This window comes from Oryzias latipes, chromosome 8, assembly GCF_002234675.1.
Source record: "Oryzias latipes chromosome 8, ASM223467v1".
Taxonomy (NCBI): Eukaryota; Metazoa; Chordata; class Actinopteri; order Beloniformes; family Adrianichthyidae; genus Oryzias; species Oryzias latipes.
This window is the reverse complement of record NC_019866.2, coordinates 18575823-18600340: the sequence shown is the minus strand read 5'-3', so window position 1 is coordinate 18600340 and position 24518 is coordinate 18575823. Positions and strand designations below refer to the sequence as shown.

The 24518-nt window shown below is 40.7% G+C and overlaps 1 protein-coding gene across 1 annotated transcript; it reads left to right on the top strand.

Annotated features, from left to right (window-relative positions):
* LOC101164648 (neuronal pentraxin receptor) lies at positions 1-11334 on the top strand. Its single transcript, XM_011478454.3, has 5 exons — positions 1-991; positions 3417-3699; positions 4067-4308; positions 7098-7277; positions 7637-11334. Exons 1-5 carry the CDS (start codon positions 329-331, stop codon positions 7865-7867), a joined length of 1599 nt encoding a protein of 532 aa, XP_011476756.1. The 5' UTR covers positions 1-328; the 3' UTR covers positions 7868-11334.
* The last annotated feature ends 13184 nt before the right edge of the window (positions 11335-24518 follow it).

Sequence of the window (24518 nt, the reverse complement as noted above, 5' to 3'; positions counted from 1 at the left end):
AGTAGATATATTCTTTCATCCATCCATCATCCATCCATCCCTCTCTTGCCAACCCCCTTGCTCTGTCTCTGTATCAATAGGCTGGCTTTCTCCCACACAGGAGCACATGCGCGCTGAGGAGAGAGGAGCAGCATCATCTCCTCTCTTCTGATGCTTCATTTGGACTCACTTGTGGTGCAGAACATGCATGAAGTGATCCTTCCTTCGTCTTCTGTCTTCACATGCTGATTGACGCTGTGCACATTTTTCAGACGAACTGATTTTGATTTCTGATAAGGACCCCTCCGCCGCCAAACTGAAGTTTATCGTTGTTATCCTGGCCGCCGGGATGGTGGCCTTCATCGGAGCGGTTATCTGCATCATCGCGGCTGTCCACACCGGATCCTCCAAGGCTGCTGCGGCGCAGCGGCAGCCAGCGGCCGATAACCGCTCTCTGTTCCCGAACGCGGCACCGCAGAATCCCCCCGCCCGCGTGGGATCCATGGGCGCTCTCCATGGTTCTGAAAGTCCCGATTCAGAAGCGCCCACCTTCAACGTCGGCTTAGATGGGTTCACTGGACTCACCGGGCACGACCCGACAGTCAGCCGGCTCATCTGCACCCCCATCCCTGCTGGGGAGTGCAACCCCAGAAACTTTCAGCAACAAGCGGATGACCCGTCGCTGTACGCGGGGGAGGACTGGGGGTACCTTCGCACCACTGCCGAGGAGCTCCGGCAGACGGTTCTGCAGCAGAAGGACCAAATACTGACGGACCAGCGGACGATCAGGGAGCTGACGGGGAAACTGTCCGAGTGCGAGAAGGGGGAGGGCAGGGGCCGGAGGAGCGGGGGCGCAGCGGCTCTCCGAGCCCTGGAAGAGGCGCCCCTAGAGCGCATCATGTTGCGGGACAGCCCCGCACAGGACGCCGCACACCACCTGCTCACCGCAAGAGCCGTGGACGAGCTGGAGCAGGCCATCACACAACTCAAAGACCGCATTGAGAAGCTGGAGGTGAGACAAATCCAAATACAATTTATCCAGTTACACCAAACTAAATGACCATTTTGGAAGGAGACACAGAAATAAAGGTCAAAGTTGAGATCTCTCACTGCGTGGTTTTGATTAAATATTTCAGTATAAAAGCATTTTACCATGAAACATCTTAACACAAAGAGGTGTGAGTTGGAGGGAGGAAAACAATAACCTGAAGCATTTTCCTGTTTGACCAGAATCAGATGATGTACAACCTCATTTTGGACGACAAAGAAAGGCCATGCATAATTCACGAGGTGCCAGCATTTGCTGTGGAGAGCACAGACAGAATGTGTTCCACCGCAGAGCTCCTGTGTTTTATTTAGGATGTGCCGGTGTGGGTCCTTTCCCTCTCCTCAGATCCCACTGCAGCAGAAGTGTGCACCATGACACCTTTCCATGGGAAAAGGTTCATCCATACAAAGAATTTATGCCAGAAAGACTTGAACACATTTCTGAGTTTTTTTCCCCTCTGCAGCCACATTAGAAGACAGAAAAATGTCTGCACCAGACATTCCTTTCTACTCTACAGCAATTTGATGCTTGTTTATCGTCAAACATTCCCAGAAATAGGTTCTTAGAAACGAGGACATAAATGGAAAACTTAAAAGGCACTGTTATTTATAATTTGAAAACAAATTGTTCCCCCTCCGTCTTAAAATGGAGGTCACAGCAAAACTGTGTAACTCTGTTTTTGAGCATCTTAGAAAAGAGGACTTAATCACCAGTGTTTTCCCTTGAGGTTTCCATCCACTTCAGCTGCATATTATAAACATGCAGATCATAAAAGCACTGAGCCCAGTAAAATGTGGAAGGTTGGCAAATAGTGTGTTTTTTTTCTTTTGTTTCGTAACCTCTCTTAGTTGTGTAAATGAAGATTTTGTTTTTATTAAAAACATCTTAATGTTGAAAAGAAATGGATTAATACAGCGCTTAAAATTTAAAAACCCACTCTGATGAAAATGGTGTTTTTGGTGTTTGCATGTTCTTGTGCCATTTGTCTGATGATGGGGGACATATATTAAGAAAATAAAGCTTAAGTTTCGGGGTGTAATCTGAAAGATTTCGAGTAGGTATCATTAGTGAGTACCATGGCAGAAGGAGAAACATATTAAAGCTTAATCCAAGAAAAGAAAAAAAAAAAGTGCAATGTTTTGAAAAGATATTAGCTCTCAACCCTGTCAAATCCCTTTTCGATAGTAAGGAGCCATTTGAATTTACTGAGTGTACTGGTCAAATATTACCTACTGTACTCTTAAAACATATTAGATATTATATCTAAATATTTGTATTTTATTTTTTTTTGGGTTACAGTTTGGAGACTTATAGTGGTGTCATTTTTACCCTATTTATGTTTATTTCGGGGCTGCACTGTGGGGCAGTGGTTAGCGCTCTTGCCTCATAGCAAGAAGGCCCCGGGTTCAAGTCCAGGCTGGGGGACATGAAAAACAACACCAATGGGGGACCTTTCTGTGTGGAGTTTGTCTCTGGGATCTCCGGCTTCCTTCCACCATCCAAAAACATGTTTCATAGGTTAATAATAATTATAATAATGGATTGGATTTATCTGCGCTTTTCAAGACACTCAAAGTGCTTACAGTGTGTCCATTATTCATTCACTCCTCATTCATACTTGGTGACGGTAAGCTACGGTTGTAGCCACAGCTGCCCTGGGGCAGACTGACAGAGGCGTGGCTGCCATTTCGCGCCTACGGCCCCTCTGACCATCACCGGGAGCATTCATGCTCATTCACACACTAGTGGAGCCACACTGGAGGCAAGGAGGGTGAAGTGTCTTGCCCAAGGACACAACAACACTTGGCTGGTGGGAGCGGGGATCGAACCGCCAACCCTTCGGTCATTGGACGACCTGCTCAACCACCTGAGCCACTGTTCTTAGCTGATCATTGTTAATTGGCAACTCTAAATGGTCCATAGGGTGTGAATGGGTGTGTGATTGAGGAGATTCGACCCTGCGACAGACTGGCGACCTGTCCAGGGCATCTCCTGCCTTCACCCACAAGTGGCCAAGATAGGCTCCAGCAGCCCCGTGACCCCGAAAGGGAATAAACAGAATAGAAAATGAATGAATGTTTATTTCCTGAGTCAAAATACCCCCCCCCCCCTCACACACACACAAAAAGTGAGTCCCTTTTTAAACTCAGAGCTGTGTTAAAAACAACTCAACCTGGTTTATTTTTAATTATGGAAGTTTTAGTGTACTGTGTAAACTTTTATGAAAAAAATTATCATTTCATGATAATAAAACCTCAAAATTTGTGCTAGTACATAAATCAACAATCTCAAAGGTGCTAATCTGTGATTCATCAAAAATCCATGTAAAGAGAGTGTTGGATTGTTTAATCTAGTTTTTATTTATTATTTTATTTATTATTGTGCACAGTCAGACATCGGCCCATTTCCACACAACCGGACGGACAGCGACGCCTCCAACGAGCCAGAGGAAGACAGCATTACCAGTGACCCAGAAAGGCCCGGGAGTCCTGGGCACAGATCTGATGTTGGCAGGCCCTGGACAATGGAGGCTTTGGAAGGAGAGCTGGAGAGAAAGGTGGAACTGCTGGAGAAAGAGAGAAAAGCCCTGAGGCTGGAAACAGAAAAACACAGACAAGAAATTGAGCGAAGCATCAATAAAATACACCACCGGATCTCAGGCCTGGAGGAAGGTAAGCTGATAAAAGGGAAGCAAAAGCTGAGAATGTGGTACTGTCCTCAATGAAGGGAAGCCCTGCATGATTAATCACACACACAGATTTAAAGCACACAAAAAACTGGCTTTCAAATGACCTCGGAGCCTTCAGCATCATTTACTTTTCATCAAATGAATTCATGAGTTTTCTTTATGATGAATAAATCATGATAAAAAGGAGAAGGAAAAAAAACAGATCATAAAGACTGTAGAAATCGTAGCTCTGCCTAACAGGAAAAAAACACTCAATCTTCTTGTGCTAAAAATGCAAAAGTCCAACCAGGAAAGATGTTTGATGATTCCTGTACAGCTTTCTTTTCATCCCATTTACGCTTTTTTCCAAGTTACTGCAGGAAATTCGTTCCCGGAGGGCTTCAGATTGTCCTTTCCTACACGGACCAACTACATGTTTGCTCTGATGAAGCACCCGATTCCAAAGCTGAGGGCCTTCACCGCCTGCCTGTGGCTGCGTCCGGCGGGGGGAGGCATCGGGACCCCCGTGTCCTACGCTGTCCCTGAAGAACCCAACGAAATGGTGCTCCTGCAAGGCCTGCACGCTCCCTCTGAGTTGCTCATCAATGGAAAGGTACTTCGAGAGTCAGCAGCCTGTGGGGAAGCTGTCCAGAGGCTGCACCCACATCTAAACTGATCCCAGCTTGAGGTCAAATTGATTTTCTGAGAAAGCTGTCAGATGAGGGTGTGAACATATCTCTTAAAAATATTGGATTAGTAGTAATGACCATGCAATAAACACTGATAAAAGTTTGAACATTTGATGCTGACTTTTTGCTGAATTGAACGACCAGGCTGTCTCGGAATCTGGCAACTATTGGGAATGTTGGAGACTCAGGGTGTGAGTTCTAGGTTTGCTCTGACCGCTATGCTGCAAAGCAGTAGTGGAGAAACAAAATTAAAAAAGGAGACTATCAAATGAATCAGATGAGTGTACTCAGTGGCGGTTCTACACTGACTTACTCCCTGGGCGAGTAACCCCACAGGCGCCCCCCCCCCCCCCCGCACACCTACAAAATTTGACAACATCCTGTTGTGTTCCCTATCTTCTATTTAGCTATTTTTGACAAAAAAATGCATGAATGTTCTGGACTCATATTACAGGGGGGTCAAACTAAGTCACACAGGGGGCCTAAGTTAAAAACACGCTTAAGGTTTTGGGCCGAAGAAGATAAACATTTACTGAACACACTAAAGCTAAACTTTTAAACCTTTTAAACTGAACTTTTTGAACATAAATATGAATAAAAACAGGAACACAAGTTAAACCTTAAATAATATGTTGCTCCCCATAGAAATATATTCTGTCAAAATTATACAAATATGAACATGCTGCAGAACAAAACAAAGAAAGCCTGGAAATATTAATAAGAAATTACAAATCAAATAATTCCATTTTTTTTGCTCTTTTATCATTTTTTAGAGCATTTTTTTTAGAGCCGGACTCCTGCTTCATTTTTAACAATAATTTCTTAATGTGTGACGCCCTGTGTGTGTCTTTGTGAAACATATCAGAGGGATTAGATCTAAAAAAAAAACTTATTGTGATTAATATGTTTAGGTCTTATAAAACATTAAAGACTAAATCATAGAACTCGTCAGTGGGATTACTCCAAAAATATTTGGCATTTCCCTAAATTTGTGCAACACCAACAGCAGAAATCCTCCAAAAAACCTCCATATAAAATGGTCTGCGCTCATCCCCCTCCCCCTCCCCTTCCCTCTGACACACGCAGCTCCGTCTCTATGACGGGAGGCGCAGCTGCGGCCCAGAGTTGATTGTCAGATAGAAAAAGACTCCCCTCACGCCTGTTAGTGTGATTCAGCCAGCCACCGGCGAGTTGCGCCCCCCTCTCGAGTTTTTTGACTAATGTTCCAAAGACTACAGCAAAGAGGTGTGGCCACAAGCGTCTTGCAGCAGAGGGCGGTGGTCACGTGCGTGTCGGGTCTGCCGTGTCAGAGCAAAGTATTGTGGGAAATAATCCCCATTGCCTGCTTTTGTCGAAATTGAGTTGAGCACGGGTGTTTGTTCTGCCCAATTCCTTTTCATGTGCCTGTTTTACGTTTTTTCACTCTGAGTTATTTCATCTTTTATTTTTTTATTTTTTTATTTTTATTTTTTTGCACCATAACTGTGAAGAGCAAAGAGGATGAAGACATTCTTAACAGTCTGATGTGTCAAAGTAAAAGTGTTAAGTGTCGGCAGCTGAAGCAATTTCAAATTAAAAGCTACAAGCTTCCTCTTTGAATATTGTAGCACAATATGAGTAACGCATATGAGTAACGCACGCATCGGGCACGGCAAATGCCGCCCCCTATGAAGTGCCGCCCTGGGCGACCGCCCACATCGCCCATATCTAAAACCGCCACTGAGTGTACTGACTAAAGGATAAATGATGAAGACATGGGGTGAGGAGGAATAGATAAGGGCAGAACATGATAGAGAGATGAGATGGGTGTGAGACATTTGCTCTCTGCATTTGGCCCATCCTCTGGAGGATCGGTGAGCTGCAGACACAGCCATCCCTGGGAACCATTTGCTGATTTTACCACCCTTAACCAAGGCACTCTAACATTGGGAGTGGGGTCATCTAGACCCCACAAGACAGTGCGCTGAACCCTTTTTCTTCAGTTTATTGTGATCTTAACTGGTGTCCATGGATTACATGAAATCCTATTCACCTTTATACACCTTTGTCATGGTAGGGAGAACACATCAATGTAAAGGATGGGGTCATCTGTAAAAAGGGTTACTGCCTGAACTTATTTTCAGCAATAAAAAAGAAAAGAAGGTATTATGTTTTTGCTTACATGAAGATGCTTAATTGAGGTAAGTCTTTGCCAAGTGGTGGTTTTAGACGCAAATAAACGTAAGAAATATTGACTGTGAACCACCAGCATGATTAAATAAATGTGTGTAAAGGAAATTGTTTTGTTATTATCATTGTTTAAATGTTATCTCAGATTGACCTTTTTACCTTTTTAGAAACATCTTTGTGTGTTTGTTCATCTGTTTCTCATCCCCAGCCAGGATGAGGGGGTTTTACGACACACTGTTCTTAGCTGAGAAGGAATACTGTTTGAACTTAGAATCCTCCCAAATGGGTCATTATACGACACCCCCTAATGAACCTTTCTCTTTGTTTGGAAATTGTAACCTCCTACTTGAATTCTAAATAAAAGAAGCACTGGGAGAAGCAGACTTTCGAGAAGAGAAGCGTGGTGGACATCTTCTGTCACACTTGCTTTTCTCCCTTGTGGATAAGAAACTTAAATCTTGTTGGTTTGTTGTTTTTAATTGTGTTTTTCTTTAATGTCTAGATGCATTTATCTGACAATGTATCATTTTATTTTTTGTTTTAGGCAGCAGAGTTGCCTCTTAACCTTAGCCGAGGCAACTGGCAACACATCTGTGTAAGTTGGACCCAGAAAGGAGGGGCATGGCAGGCGTACCAAGGGGGCAAACACAGAGGCTCGGGCACTGGACTGGCATCCGGACATCACATTAGACCTGGAGGAATGCTTGTTCTGGGGCAAGAGCAGGTGAGGGCAAAGGCACACACAACTGCATGATTCTTTCATCTGTAAAAACAAATAAAAGAGAGAACAGAACAGAAAGACTCATAAACAGCGCAGAGAATCTTGCTTGACAAATATACAAATCCAATTTCCTTGCAAAGCACTGAGCTGGGAAGCTGTGCTGTGATGTTGTGAATGAGGTTGGTCAGGAGCTACACATGGTAGCCTTAGGGATAATAATCCAGCGTCAAAAGAATTTTCCCATAAGGCTGCTTTCAAATGTAATCACTCCAAAGCTGCAAAGTGTAGCCAAAGGCAGCAAAACAGCAGAAGCTGATTCTGACTTCTCCCAACATCTAACATCCACCGAACTCCATCCACAGGATTCGCTCGGTGGAGGTTTTGACTCGTCGCAAGCCTTTGTTGGAGAAATGTCTCAGGTGGGGATTTGGGACCAGGTTCTGTCATCCACTCAGGTGGCCAGCTTGGCACGATGTGGCACGGTGACGCCGGGCATCATTGCCCGATGGAGCGAGGATGGGGTGGAACCATATGGCGGAGCAACGAAAGATCCTGGTGAACCGTGCAGTAAACACAACCAGCGCTCGCAGTGACTGAAACAGAAGTAAACAAAAAAATTCTGACATTTTACAAATGAAATCATGAAAATTTAATTAGGGCCACTAAATGTAATTTGTGGTTTTGTTTTGTTTTTTCATTAGACTTTAGCAGTCAAGCTGGTGCTAACTTTAGCTCAAGACTCCTACAATTAGGCTAACAATTCTATACTATTATTACAGTACATATTTACTAAAGTAAAGTAAAAAAGTGATCAAGTTTGTTTGCTGAACATTTTCTAATTTTACTGGTTACAGATGGCATTAGTTAGCTAGCTTGCCATCATGGACTGGTAGCATCTTGCCAACAGTCCATCACTCAGTTGTTTAAGATATTTCTGACTTTTTTAACACTTTTTTTGTTGAATGTAAGTGCAATAGAAATGAAAATGTCTTTGTCAAATAAAGATTGTCATTTGATAAAAAAAAAAGGTTTATTTTGACATGGACAATACATTAGAATTGTTGTTTGGGAGTGGAACACAGCTAAAATGATCCATGCCATAAATCAGGCCTGATCATCACAAGCTCAGCAAAATTCAGTATGAGTTCAAGGAAGCATTATTATATTATTTGTTTTTTGTAAATAAAAGCACCATTTATCATTCTCAAAAAAATATTTAAAATGTCTCTACAAATAGCAACTTTTCCTTTAACCTCTTCAGATCTAAAAGGGATACTTTCACCCAGTCTTTAAAACCATGTGTGAACACAATAACAATGTTTGCCTACTTTCTGGAGACAACCGAGCTGCTCTTAAATCAGTCTGAGATTCGGAGCTGTTTTCAGCGTTAGATGTGAGAGCTGCATTACCATCTAGCAGAACTGGAGCGGCTTCATGAGAGCAGCGAGGATGGAGTGGAATAAATTAAAGGGCTGTGACAGCTTTAGAGTTTAAAGTCAAGGTAAGGAGATGAAAAATGTAGGGGAAAGTGGTGGGAATATTAAACAGTGTAATGGCAGCCGGGAGTAGATGATGAAAGACAAAGAAAAGAGGCCAGGACAGAGAAAGATTGATGGATCAGACACTTGTTGTGAGGGATTTTACAGTCTTTTCACCTCTGCATGATGTGATTTTACACAGAACGTCTTGTCATTGCAAAATGTCTCTTACAAGTGCCACAACAGACGACACCTACTTCTACATATGTGCCAATGTCATGGCGCATGTCTCGTAAGAGGAACTCGTACTTTCTTTAGAATATTCCATAAAATGTTCACGTTGTTCACCTTTTGGCATATTCCCTCAGGAGCCACAACAGCGAATCAGCTTTCACTGTTTTGCAAAGATGGTTTGGCAAATAGTTTTTATGTTGGATGCCCTTTATAACACAATCCTGTATTTTCAAAGCACAGGGAGATCCAGACAGGCAGCAGTGTGAAGGGTCTTGCCCAAAGACCCACTCCGGATGTTTAGCTCGCCGAGAAGCACATCCAGGTTTCCTGTGTGGCAGTCCTACACCCATCCAACTGAGCCATCCAGCAGACCATTATTGAATAAAGTGTTTACAATGACTGGAAAAGTCCTGGGAAAAGTGCTGCTGGGGGGTTCAATACGTTGTGCAAAGAACATTCTAAGAATGTCCTCAAATGTAAGAGAAACTAACGGAAACATTGAGCAAGTTCAAAAAGGTTTTTCTCTATCAAGCTAGCTCTATAAAAATGATATTTTGCCACAATGTGAGACAACTTTGGTAGATATTGGAGACATACTAAAAAAACAAAATAGCAAGTAATATGGCGTATCAAAAGTTTTTTCCCCTTTAATCAATTTTTAAGGTTTTTCTTTTTTAAAGAACAAATACTGCAGTCTACTGATATACTTACATCTTTGGAAGGTTGATGTCCAATTAAAAAGATTTGGACTTGGAGACCAAAGTTAAAGATTAACATCAAACATTTTGGGCACACAAATATTATGAACACAAACATGTTTAAACTGCAGGAAAATAAGCCCACTGTGTTATTTGGAGTTTGTAAAATATCCAAATAATTTGCACAATTTTGTTTGGTTTTCATGTGAAATTGTGTTTTCTCAGTGTTGTCTTCAACACTTTGTGAGCTCTGGCCGGTCACCTAATAAGATTCATCCATTGACTGTATTCAAGAACTGGACTTAGTGACCCCCAACCACATCACATTCCAAATCTGTGGTGTAAGTTATTCAAGTCCAAAACTGGCCCATCAGATGCCTTTATAAAAAGATGTGGCCTTGCATCAAACATTCCAAATGTTTAATTGACAGATTCTCCTGACCCCCCCCCCCCCTTTGAAGTGGTAGGGGTGTGGCCTTCCAATAAACTCACTCCTGATTGGCAAAAGTGATTGCCATAGAAATGTTGATTCAGACCGACTATGATCGAGCACTACTTACTGGCATTGTCTAGCTCCAACATGGCAGCATCAGTAAGGCCAAAAAATGTTAACTGGATTGACTTAATTTGTTTGGAGGCGGAAGTAAGCCATTTGCTATGGGTGACATCACACTCACTCTGTCCAGTTCCCATAAACAGTCAATGGTTTCATCCAACTATCCTGATTAAGATAATAAATATTCAACAAATACACCCAATGTGAAAAATGTAAAAGAATGAAAAAATTGTGCATGTTAAAACTCTTTCAACATACATTCCATGCAGGAGTTTTCTTGTATCATGCCTTGGTGGATTTTTAACAACAATAAAAACTCTAAACTATTTCATTGTAGGTAAACGCTAAGGCAGAATCTGAATTCTTCCCCTACCCCTAAGGCCTCTCCTTACCTCTATATTTAGTACATACTAGCGAGGAGCTGCCAGCGCTCAGAAATACATTGCAACATTGGTTTTATGACTTTAAAAAGGTCAGAAGCCATAGGGGTAGGGGAAGAATTCAGATTAAGCCTAATACTTCACTTTTGAATGTCTGTCTCTGTTGCATTAAAATATCTTTGTTGGAAAGTGCCTGTTGGGGTGTTTGTACCCATGCAGACTGACCATCTGCTTTATTATCTTGTTGGGAATGTTCTGCTACCAGATATTTTGATCTAATTAAGCATCTGTAAATTCCCGGGTGACATTTTTCAGATCACAGAGCTTCTAAAAAACCGTTGAGTTAGTCGACACTTTACTTGAAACCTCTGAAACCTGCCGCGAACAGATGTTAAATCGGGTCGAAACCATGTTCTTGTGCTTAATAGTGTTTTTATTTTGGCTGCTCGGTCTGCAGTGCCGATATTTGATTGTTGTCTGCTCGGCTCATGGAAATGTACTGGAGCTTTATGACTGTAATGTGTTGACATGATGCTGCATCAAAAACCTCTAGAACCCTTTTTTATTACAAGCTTTGATGTTTGTTCATTTTCATATTGTTGATTATATAACAGCTGTAAGTCTGTGTCTCATGTGGTGATGTCTTGTTCTGAATTGTGACATGTACAAACTTAAAGTCTTTATTAAACGTATGATTTTGAGACAAAAACAACATTTTATGTTATTTGATTTTCTTTTTTTTTTTTTGGTATGAAATCTCTTTTTGTGAATTAAAGTCTTGATATAAAAAAAAAAAACTGTGTTTTTTTTCTTCCAAAAATTGTCTCCCCTGTTGAGTGAAATAAATCTGTATATCAGTCGCTCATTCAATTTTCTAATTAAAATCAACAATGAAAAAGCAAAAAAATTGAACGCATTATTCAATTATCAATTTCTGAACAACTGGGGACAAACAAATAAGGGATATTTTTTTTATATTCGCTTTTAAGTAATAATTTCCAAAAGAAGCAAACATATATCAATTTTTTAAATTAATTTATTGCAACTTTGACTGAGACAGAAGGGTTCCCTGGATGTTGTGAAATGTCTAAAATATAGTTGTCTATCTAGCATACAGACATCTGTTAGATAGACAGTTGATTATCTTTGGCACCTGCACGAGTTTAAATAAGCAACAACACATCATGTCAGGCTTGTGATTGAAATAATAAAAAGATGATTGAATATAATTCATTCATGGAAAATGAAAGAAATCTTTTCCGTTGTTTTTTCAAATTATGAAACCACACAAAAGTGCCCGTTTTTTTAATGACCGATAACGGCATGAGCACAGTAACGATTTTGACGCTGTGTCAAAATATCTGCCTGGTTTTTTTTAGGTGTTGCAAACAAGTCTGGGTGTTATTGAGTTGACACGACTAACGTGGCGGTATCGGACTGTGTTTTTATGTGTTACTAACAAGGTTGGGAGTTAGCGTAGTCACAGAAGACTAACTTTTCTTTTAGTTGTATCTGTCTGTTTATTTATGTGTTACAAACAAGGTTGGAAGGTACAGGTATTGTGTATATTTAAAAGCAGCTACCACTTCTAACGTGTAGTGTAAAGTCTGACTGTCAGACTTTTGGTGTGCCTTATTTATGGCATAAGTTTAAAAATAGACCGTTCATTGACGCTGCGCTTTATGATCCAACGTGCTCTATAATTATCCCTTGTGCTATCCCATGACCCCACCTTTACATTGACGTGTTCTCCCTACCATGACAAAGGTGGATAAAGGTGTAGAGGATTTCATGGAATCCACGGACACCAGTGAAGATCACAAATCATTGAAGAAAAAAGGTTCAGAGCACTGTCTAGTGGGGTCTAGATGACCCAACTCCCAATGTTAAAGTGTCTAGGATAGCACAAGAGTTACAGAAAATACGGTACACAAAGTAACTCCTCACTAAACAACTTCCAGATGACCCCATGTGTCTTTGACAAAACCACAATAAATAAGTTTAAACGTTCACTATATGTTTGCTCCATTTTCAATTTATTACATAAAAGGGAAAGGCAAAAAAAACATTATGGATTTTTTTTATAGTAGTTTAGAAAAAGATTACTAAATGAAGCGGTCATTATTTGTTTTTCATTGTTGATTTTAATTTGAAAAATCAATGAACGATTGATGCTCGGATAGGATTGGAGCATTGATTCCATGGCTGCTTGCACCAAAGACTAAATATTTAGACATCTTTAGTTGCAGAAACTGCCCAGACTTTATTGGTTGCATAGTAAATGAAAACGTTTCTTTTTTTTAGATGTGGAGTAAAATCTGGTCAGAGTGATATACCAGAGCTGGTTAGGTTGATATTTCAGGAAAATCATGCATTTTGTAGTACAAGGATCAAGTTTGGCATGGATGTACCTTAGTATCCCCTATTTCAGAAAAGCACATCAGCCACTGGAACAATTTAAAATAATTGTGAACCTTCACAGATACCCAAAGAATACATTTAAATGTATATTATATATATTGTAGCGACCCGGGGGTTAGGGCTGCCTTCAGCCCCAAAGGCTCATGGGAAGTGGGGAGCTTATGGTGAAACCTTAAGTCAGAGGGCTGGGAGCTGGAGTGACCGTCCAATGCTGTTTGGGCTGTATGGTGTGCTGGAATAAACAGGCTTGTTGCTTAAAAGCTAATATTGCCTCTCTCTACGTTTCTTCCAACCTGAGACTGTCCGGGGTCGTGCGGTGTATGGGGCACGGACAGCTCTCCATTAGAACCTCTTCATGAGCAGTTGGCTTTCGCTACCCCACTAAAGTGACGGTCCGGCCGTATCGTTACAATATATTAAGATTTTGTATTTTTCTCATGGCTAACTTGGTTATCTGATTAAGGAGATCCTAAGGTACATCCATGCCAAATTGCTTGTACCATGCTTGTACCACAAAATAACCAGCTCCACTGATAGAATTATAGATGGACCAGATGGGGCGACAATTAATGCCCCCAAGAAAATGGGTTTGGAGTGCTATGCCTGTGTCTGCCCAAATTTGAAAAATGTGACTCTGGAACAAGCTTCAAAATATGAGATCCTTTAGTTAATATCAGGCCCATTTAAGGGCAGCTTTGCAGCCTTTACCATTGATATTATGAATTATTTTCCAATAAAAGAATTGATGCTTTAATTAATATTTGTTAAGTAAGAGAATAAAAAAAAACGTGTTTTTTACTGGTTAAAATAGTGGAGGAAAAATTACATTTTGTAATACATACAGGCGGCTGAAATTAGGATAAGAATTGTTTGGCTGCAATTAAAGTCTGAGAGGATTCGTAACCTGATGATGTGAGCTGCAATAAATATCAGAAAATGTAACCGAGTTATCACAAAAAGCAGTAAATAACACTGGTAGGCATTGACTTACCCAGGGAAGAAAAGGCTTCATAACCCCTGCACCAATGCTGTCACTCAACGCATACACAAATGCTGATGCAGGTCAAGCTCACCCCCTCATGTTTCCAATTCCTTCCTTTAGCAGATCGGCTCACCCTGCCAAAATAGAAGAGCCTTTGTTCCTCAAAAAGCTCTTTATTTCCCAGCTCTCAGCTGCATCAAGCATATGAGGGATGTGCTGTAATAAACACATGTTACACAACCACCCCCCCCTCCATTATCAGTGTTTGATACAGTAAACTACAGGTTTTATTTTTTTAAGATAAGGTTTTTATGAGAAATAATGATTTTAGACAGAAATATTCCAGATTGCTACTTAATACATCTTTTTTTTTAAATAAAAAGAGATCTGTCAGATGTAGAAAACAAATTTAACACATTTAAGTATGTTTAATTTTACAGCAATAATGATTTCAATATAAATTTTATATGATAAATAATGGATTGTAACATCATGTTTAAGTTTACGTCAAAGTTACTGAATGTTTTGCTTTCATGTAGTGAAAACTCCCACTCCATTCCCACTGGTCTTTTAATTGTGATAATGCTGTTTTTTTAGCCAAAATTAAAAAAAAAATCTGTTTTCTAGGACATAGTTTCCACAGAGCAGCAGTAGTTTATCAGAAATACGACTCTGAATTGTAGGCGGGACTGTTGGAGTGGAGCAAGCCCGTCCCTAATTACAAAAGTGGCAATCAACTCTGGCCGAACAGTTTTGAACCAGATGCCACCTCAGACGAGGAAAACAAAGATGTACATGGATCTAGTCTTCTACATGTCGATGCATCGGAATGGAGCGCCCAAGTGGCCTGCCCAGTGTATTTTTTATATCCCAGAAATGCCACAAGAACATGTTAAAAACACCAAAAACACAATCTTCATCCGAGTTGGTTTTTCAAGATTTAATTGTAGGAAACATTGAATTGTAAAGTAATATCTTTGGAAAAAACGTTTAAGTTTGTATCAAATTTTCTTAAATGTTTTTCTTCCATGTTGCACAAAAAAGTGTGGAGCCATCCATCCATCTCCCTCTGCTTATCTGTTTTTCATTTCTTTTGGCCAAATTTGCCAACATTTGGTTGGATTTTAAATTAGATTTTTACCCTAAGTGTTAAGATAAAGAGTTTTTTTTTACACTAAAAGCATAAAAGTCAGGGAGAAAAAACAACTTTAAACTTTATTTAAAGTACTCTAAAGCAGTGGTCCCCAACCTTTTCAACACCACGGTCCGGTATGACGTCATGGAAAACTTTCACTGACCAGTCTTTCAAATGTAGGTGGATGATTATTGTATCAAAATTATGATAAAGGAAGTACAGAGACGTGACAAGACGAACCCCATGCTTTTATTTTGACACGCAAGACATTGTACGTCACACAGGTCTCATCATCCCCTCCCCTTCCCACACTCATGGTGCAAAAAAGAAGTACTGTCTACTAAATGTAGCTTTCTTTTTTTTTGGGAGTCAAAAGCTCCTCTTCTGTCTCCTGGCTGGGCCTTTTCCCCTTGGCAAAGAAACTTCCCAAAGACGTTTGATTTTTTTACTCATTTTGCTAGCTCCTGGGTTTTATTTTAGCGGTAACCTATCACGTGACAGAGAAATGCGCCTTGGCCTGCGTCAAGAGTGACATAGACGGATGGAACAGAGAATCAATTGTTCAAAATAAAAAATCTTTCAGATTCCCAAATAGATAAAATGGAAGTAATGTAAGTTATTTATTCTTTCTGTGCGGCCTGGTACCAAATGACCCACCGGTACCGGTCCGAGGCCCGGGGGTTGGGGACCGCTGCTCTAAAAGTCTAAACAATTGATAGAAAACAAACTGACCTGGTAGAGTAGTGAGGTAGAAAGATATTATCGTGTCAGCAGTCAGCGCTCACCGAGGGCTCAAAACCGAATTCAGGTACAGACCTGTCGGTCAAAATCGTCGACGGACGAAACACTAATGAATTACATATATCACGCATGTATCACAAAAGACCAACATTTCATCTGTGGACAACGCGCAGATTGTACATAGCAACATGACCTTAAGGGTACAAAAAATAAGGGGGATAAAAGTTTAGAAAATATGGGAGCTTAAGGAAGTTGCACAATACTGTTGCCAATTTCCCTACTGAAAGCAGAGTTTTCAGGAAACCTCCCTTAGACACTGTGATCAATGTGATTTTTGGAATAACACCACCTGTGATCCATGCATCCCCTACATTCAGGTAAGCACGAGTCCTGCTGGTGCTAAGAACCAAAACATTCCTGGTGGGATTTGAACTTACAATCCTAAACTCCCTTCATCCGCCGTTGGAGTCAGATTGTCACTTTTGCAGAAATGCCTGATGGGAATGAAGTTGTGAAAGACACTTACCCCTGACCGTTATGTATCTGTCTTTTTTGCTTTTTTCGTTGTTTGTCTCCCTTTTGTCTTTTACGTGTCATTAAATGTTTAAAGCTCATGTTGTGCTCCTGTCTCACAGCATTTTATCAAACACTCTTCTGCTCTAAATCTCTTTCCTGACAGAAAAAGGAGAAAAGCCGCACAGTTTCCACTTTTCAGGCTGCTGTCACCCATCTGTCATTTGAGAGATTTGCAGAGGATTTGTTGACAAACACAGCAGGAAGTAAGGCTTAAGTGGTTTGCCCCGAGAGGAGATTCCTATACTTTTTTGTATTATTTTTGTTAAGTAAGATTGCAGTAAGAATGCTGAAGTCTTTATATAGAAGCAAAGTAAATGGTAATATGTCTGTTGTAGCACTGTCTGTGTCCTGTTCTTTAAAGGGTTTCCAATGGTAGACAATGTGTTATTTGAGAATTCAGTTTAACCAATTATGATTTTAATATTTGAAATGTTTTGCATGTATGTTGTTCACCATTCGGCATATCCTGTCAGCGGTTACTACAGAAAATCTGCACTTGGTTTGTCAAAGGTTTTTATGCCGGATTCCTCCCTGACACAACCCAGTGTTTTAGTCGGACTGGGAACCGGCTACATAGGCTACATAGGCAGTCACATGAAAGGTCTTGCCTAAAGACCCACACAGGATTTAGGTCATTGCACCCCCTTGGAAGATAACTGCAGTTTCCTGCACACCTACTGAGCCAACTGAGCCATCTAGCTGCCAAGTGTCTTGCATGTACAATATACTAAATTGAAACATGGGGCCAGTGCAGCAAGAAGCAGCAGGGTTGGTGTTACGACCCCTGGTAGTGTCTGCTTGTTTTGTGGTGTGTGTTTGTGTATGTGTTAGAGTTTCAGCACCTTCGGCAGAAGTCAGCTTCAGCACAGCTGCTGACTCCGCTCCCTCTGCAGAGCTGATAGAGGCCGCTTCCAATCGCCTGGCTGGGAGGGAAGCTTTAAAAGCTCCCAGGATCCTCTGCTCCAATGGCGGATCCATTCCCAAGTGGTAATTTGTTTTCCAGCTTGTTTTCTTGCTTGAGAAAGCCCCTGGCTTCCCCCTTAGTTTGATTCTGGTTTTGTCCTTTTGTTACATTTACTCCTGTGGTCTTTTGTTTGCATTTGGAGTAATTTTGAGTTCTGCCTTCCTGTCATAATTGTATAGCTACAAAGCCTGAGAATTTAAGTTAAACCATCATCGATCACACCATTAGTGTTTTGTTGGTTATTTTCCTTTAGTTCCCTTTGATTTCTTTTTGTGTCACCGAATAAACGGTTGTGTGGCCAACTTAACCCCGCCCGGTTATCTTAATTTTCTTTATGTTACACATTTTCTCCCTTCTCCCTGAAGAGAGAAGTAACAGTTGGTTGTCCTAACGTTCACCTAGTTCAGGGGCCGGCAACCCAAAATGTTGAAAGACCCAAATTGGACAAAAAAAATAAAAACAAACATGTCTGGAGCCGCAAAATATTAAAAGCCCTATTTAAGCCTTATAATGAAGGCAACACTTGCAATATGTTTCTATATTAGCTATATTAGCCTACTATCAAAATGACTAAGTTGCTACAAATACATAATGAGCATTAACGATTAAATGTTTATTTGGCTGCAGTGCATTCCGCGGAGAACAACGCGTCACCTGACTGCTCTGTTGTGCAAGTTTGACTTCATTACAATATCAATGAATTATGTTTCATTGCTTTGATAAAATTAAAGAAATGTAATAAAGAAATCAGATTTTTGATGTTATTTTTATTTTGAGGATTCGAACACAAAATAATAAAATGAAACGTGCGTGCCCCATGACAGTCAGCTTGCGTTCGAATGACAAAACAGCTTCAAGCATTCAAGCGCCGCCTGGAGACTTTCATTCAGCTCGTTCAGGTGGCTTGTCACAGTCATATCCACCAAAAAGTTCAGCTTTTCGAGCCACAGTATCTTCCAGTTGCGGGTAGTTCAGGTCTTTGCTTTTCAGGAATGCTTTCACGTGTTCTAAACATACGACAAATTGACGCAAAACCTCATCCCCGGACAGCCATCGGACTTTGTTGTGTAGCAGGAGATCAGAATATTTGCTTTCAACTTCATCAAGCAATGCACGGAACTGAAGGTGGTTCGATTTACATCAGCCACCTGCCTAGCGGTCCGCTGCCCTGCTGGTAGAAACGTATGTCGCAGGCAATGACGCAAATCTTCATTGACAGAAATTTTGAAATTTAATATTGTAGTGGGGGTCATGCGCATTTTAGGTCTGTTAGCAGCGGGGGACCGTTATGACCCCTGTGCAATGTTCAATATGGTGTGTGTTCAACGTAAGTGGGCTTGTTATGCCAGGAAGGGGACTGCGTTCTCAGCTTCTCTTTCTGCCTCCTTCTCTCTTAGACTGTTCGAAGGCGTGCGGTGTATGGGACAGGGACAGGGACAGTTCTCCACCGCAGCCAGTTGATTGACAGCTCAACTTGTTGACAGCTTGGCTCCAGTAGTTCCCGCTGCAAGTGACGTACCTGCTGGGCGTTACAATATTTATTCTACACATTCTTGCAGCATTGGAAAACGTTAAGAATTATTGTGTCTTGTTTTTCCTCCTACAGAAACCATATTAAAACAAAAAATATATTTATCTCCCCCATCTTTTTACATTTTCAAACATTTTTGAAAATGCTCCAGGGAGCCACTACGGCAGCGCTAAAGAGCCGCATGCGGCTCCTGAGCCGCGGGTTGCTGACCCCCGACCTAGTTAAACATGTCACTACTTTGCTGCTTAAGGTATAGTCACATGCACTCGTGTGGGTCCTGTGGGTTTTGAGTTGTCCCTGTTTGTGGAGTGTCATAGAGAAAAGCGGCACCATTATGAGTGGAGCGCAGGTGTGTCTTAAGCTGAATTCACACTTTGCACAATTAGTGCGTCAGGGACGTCCAGTTTAAATGTTAAGTCAAAATACAGATGCCATCAGAGGCCCTGGGGTGTGCTTTGACAGTTGGGCGCAGAAGTCTGGCACCGCGGCACGTTTTACCCATCGTGGTGCATCCCATGTTCAAAAATCTGAACTTTGGCAAAGAAGAAGTATTGTGTCAACCAATCAGAGAATCAGCTTTGGCCCATCGAATCTGAACGTTTTCCTCCTAGGCTTATTGATTTTTTTCTTTTTTGCATCGAGACAATAATAAAAAGGTCCTGTTTTTTTTTTTCCCTCATCAGACAAATGCGGGACAGCAAGTCATCAGACGTCTCCATGTCTGCGTTCACAAAATTATCCAGAGAATCTCCCAGTATGGTGAGCTTCAACATCTACGTCAGCAGCTGCGTCTCAATGACAACCGTTTTCAGGGCTACTTCCATGTCTTTGTGAACCAGTCTGATGCGTGATTATCAATGCTTTTGTAGAGCTCTTCAAAACATCTTAAGAGACGCGGCAGACAGGAATTTGATGCACTAATTGTGATTGGTGTAAACAAAATATTACATTTACCTTGAGTCTCAAACGACCACCTCCAGGGAAGTCGTTGAAAATGGAATATACAATTTTCATGCGTATGGTAAAAGTCTTAAGAAGTATACATGAGGAGCTGCACGGTGGCGCAGTGGTTAGCACTCTTGCCTTACAGCAAGAAGGCCCCTGGTTGAAGTCCCAGCTGGGGGACCTGAAACAGAACAACAAGGGGGGACTTTTCTGTGTGGAGTTTGCATGTTCTCCCCGTGCATGTGTCGGTTTTATCCAGGGACTCCAGCTTCCTCCCACCATCCAAAAACATGGTTAATTGGTCACCCCAAACTGTCCATATGTGTGAAGGCAGGGGATACTTTGGTGGCCAGAATAGGCTCCAGCAGCCCCGTGACCCCAAAAGGGATAAAACAGAAGAAGAAGAAGATGAATGAATAAAGTATTCATGAGGCTAATATAAGTTGTAGGTGACTTTCAGGTGCCCTTACATCGCATCTGCCCTTACGTCTAGTGTCTGAAGGCAAAAAAGGATCCAACTTATACATGGCAGGCAAAGAGCATGGACTTTTACATGAACAGCATTTTGCACAGTCCACAGAATTTGGGGAGAGCTGAAAAATGAAAAGTCTGTACGACATGTCTGTGTCTTACCTACTTCATCTTACTTACCCATTGCATGTTACATGACTGTTCACTGTGACCTGTCCCCTGCAGCATGCCTATGGAAAACAATATGCATTTTCACTCTACGGTCTCACCCTAAATAGCAAGGTCTACAACCCAGCTATGTAGTGGAGACCACCTGTGTCTGCCCTTTTGTTTTGCCCGGAGGCAAACCCTATCTAGCCGTAAAGGCAGTTGAGAATAAGCCATTAGATATAGTACCAAAATTACTTTTCAGGCTAGTTGAGATGCTTAAAAAATGTGTATTTGGATGTAAATGAGAACAGTTGCTACTCCTCTCCAAACGCTATCAGTCAGTGGATGCAGTTTATTTTTCCCCCTAAAGTTTAACACAAGTTTTTATCAGGGCTTTCTAAAACACAGTCAATAGTGATTAAGATTTGCTACTAGAAACACCTTTCCTAGATATATTGTTTGGAATAGAAATTTTCTTTTACTCCTGAAGTCGATGGTAAATCTAAGAAAACAATACTGATACATTTGTATACATAGAGTTTTTTCTGCCTGTTTCTATCTTCTGTATTAAAAAAAGTTAAATTGCAACACTTTCCAAGGTGCTTCAGAATTCGTTGGAATTGCCTCAGTTAACTTAACGGTCAAAAAGTTATCGGGGTTCAAAGAGCATGTTTTATTTCCTATCCACCAGCGACAGCTCCATTATCAGGGGTTAAACTTTTTTTGGCAAGATACTAGAAGATGCAAGAGTATGCAAAGCAGCACACTGAGAGGAGTCATAAAGGAACACACTTTTATTTTTGGTTTACTCACTTTTCTTTATTAATTTTACTTCAAACAAATCTGTCAAACAAATAAAACAGATTTTTCTTTTTTTTTTTTTTACTTCAACCAAGATCAATTTTGTATCTTTCCGCACTCTATGACACTCAGACCATGTTCAGTTTTTAAAACCTATTATCCTCGTTTCGTGTGGATTACTAACCCCTGTTTAATCCATAATGCTCGGAAGGATGGGATGGATAGCAATCAAATGTAATCCATCTAGAAGCTGGCCTCAGAAGAACAACAGATGGGACATCTTGGTCACTGATCTTGCTTTTGAAGTGCATTAAGGGTTTGCTGTAACTAAGTGAACGTCGTCTTTTTTTACCCACAGCTGTAGGAAATCATTTCCTGAGGGTTTTGAAATATTGAGCAGAAACTCGAGCGGCTCTGCTCAGTCTTGACTGCTGATCTTGATGGTTGGAACTACAGAGACTGACTGAGCTCTGAAATAGAACTGACTGAGATATTTCACAGAAAAAAATTTTGAAATCAAATAATTTTTCATTCAAAATAAATACCTATGTAAGGGATAATGGCCTTTGAAGTGTGCATTGTCAAAAATTATTGCACTTCGCGTAAGCAACTGTCCGCTTCGCGTTGAAAGTTCAGGCTTCCACGGCGTGCGTTAATTTCCGATAATGCACACCTCGAAGGCCATTGTCCTGCTTATAACATTACAAAATAAATTAGTATTCAATCAGTCTTTAGTACTTTATTCTTGTTATTTTTTCAGTTTCAATAGCTTTTTTCACAAAAAGCAGACTATTCGTTATGTATTGCGGTGCATCGTCACGGTAACATGGTAACGTGCCGCCAAGCCGAGTTCAACTGTCTCAGCAAAGGAAAGCGATATATATCCTGGTCGTCACGATGGGTTCAATAAACCATCAGTTCAGAGAGAAAGTTACTCCTTTAACCGCTTGTTTTTGTCCAGATGATGAAGCAATAGTTTGTCTTAAAGAAGCCTGCACAGTGATATAAAACATCCAAGCTATGTGACAGAAACTTCTTTTTTAGGTGTGCATCATTACTGTGGATTATCACTTTTTAATGCACACCCAGCAGCCAATCAGAATGGAGCATTCTCCTGTACCATGGTTTAAATTCTTATTGTTGCAACAACTGTACATTTGTTATTGAATTTACTGCCTTTTTAGGTAATGTCTTGTCTTGGAAGACAAATAAATTGCACCACTATCAGATTTCTTTCATGTTATATCACAGAGTTTGTAACAGCCTGAAACCTGCAAATTGGCGCCCCCGCAGCTGCACACGCTACCATCTTAGAAAAGAAGCCGCAAATGTCTGTGAAGAAGAATGGGAGGGGTAGTGGGTGCAGGTGGCGAGGTGAGCACGGAGCGCAGCGTCGATTATGCAACACCTGGATCATCGCGTGCTGTTGGATATCTCAACTGATGCTAACAATGTCATTCTCTAACTATTGTAGACATTTTTATTATAAGTCTTTATTTTTACATTTTATTTTACGTCTGCCTGTTTAGTTGATGTGAGTAACCTATTTGACATAAACAGCTCCACTTTTTGAGATCCGAAAAAAAAAAAAAATAGATCATTTGTTAATGAATGAATTTAGCTTTTTTGGAGGATTTTTACTGTTGGTGTTGCACAAAATTATGAAAATGCCAAATGTTTTTGAGTAATCTCACTGATGAAGTTGTATGATTTAGTTTTTAATGTTTTTAAGACATAAAAATTATATTTACAACAACAGGTTATTAAAAAAATCAAATCCCTAAATATAATAATGAACGTGAATCCACCATTTCAGCAACTTTATGAGCAGCATCCTTATAACATTAAACAGCTGAATATTCTGCATTATTATTATGGTGTGTGGTAACAATTGTCCAAATGAATCCATATTTGGAGTTAAGATGCCTGATTTTTGTCTGTTAAATGCAGATTTTTTTTTAAATTTTGAAGTTGATGCTTCTTCTGTTGTTTCCTCTCTGGCTTTTTTTCTGCAAAAAGAAAACTTTCCAAACGTTTTTGTTTTTTGTTAACTAGTTAGCTTGAGGGTTTCAATCTAGCAGCTGTCACAGCCGCTTTAACAATGTAGTGGATGTATTTTCAACACGTGACCGAGCGACTTGACATGCAGCAGGAAGGAGTCGGATGTGAAGGAGAGAATCCAGTAGATTTACAAAATAAATCTTCCTTCAGAATCATGTTATGAATAAAATGGAAAAAATGTAGGTCAGTTTTGTTCTCTCTCTTTCCCACCAGTTCACGGCTTGGTGTTGGGACCACTGGTTTAGAGGATCCTTGTCATATTGCTGTCCATTTTTATTTTGTAGTTCAGCTTTTGTCAATGCTGTATGGAAGAAAATGTATTTGTTTCCGGAATGTTGTTGGACTCAAGTGAACCAGATGAGCTTGGAAAATGCAGTCATGTTTTCAGCTGCGATAACATTTGGTTAGTCTCTGGCAGCCCTGCAATGGATTGGCTGAATGTACCCTGCCTTCACCCTGTAATAACTGTTATAGGCTCCAGCAACTGTGTTACTCCAAAAGGAATTAAGCTGGTTTAGAAAATGGATGGATGAATGAAGGGATGAGACTGTCTGTCTAAAGTATCAGGTACTCCCAATCCTAAAGAAGTCTATTAATTGAATACTTGCTATCACTTTTAGTACTTTGCTATTTTCTGACCAATCAGGAAGAAAAATGACACGGAGCTACTAGCGTTAGGATGAAAAAGAAATGTCTAAAAATGTGCATTATGTAAGTTTCAGCTACATCTGTCCTTAGTCCTTCAATGAATATTTATGGCAGTTCTTCCTGTGTCCTGTGAGCCTTCTCTTCTCAGCCTGAGAAAATGTGTTGTGTTTTCTTCTCAAGTCTTTGCAGCTTTTGTTTGATTTTGCTCCATTCCTATTTTCATGTTGCTCCACATGCCGCCTCACGAGTTCCTCTGAGTTGTGTGTTCACAGTCACGTTCCCGACCTTTCGCAAACCAGCTCATTAGTCGTGAAATGTTTCACATCCTTATGCCATTAAATGATTTTTTAAATCATTTGCTTTTTCTACATTTCAATGACTTGTTGCCAGCACTCTTTCAAAATAATTGTTTATTTTGTCATCTCTGTGCTGATTTTGGAAGTGTATATATTTATTATTGAGGAGAAGCATC

Excerpts from the sequence above, each read along its gene's own strand:
- LOC101164648 (XM_011478454.3), top strand. The coding sequence starts at position 329 with ATGGTGGCCTTCATCGGAGCGGTTATCTGCATCATCGCGGCTGTCCAC. Across the intron at positions 992-3,416 it reads ACCGCATTGAGAAGCTGGAG|TCAGACATCGGCCCATTTCC; the intron begins GTGAGACAAATC and ends TATTGTGCACAG. Across the intron at positions 7,278-7,636 it reads TTGTTCTGGGGCAAGAGCAG|GATTCGCTCGGTGGAGGTTT; the intron begins GTGAGGGCAAAG and ends CTCCATCCACAG.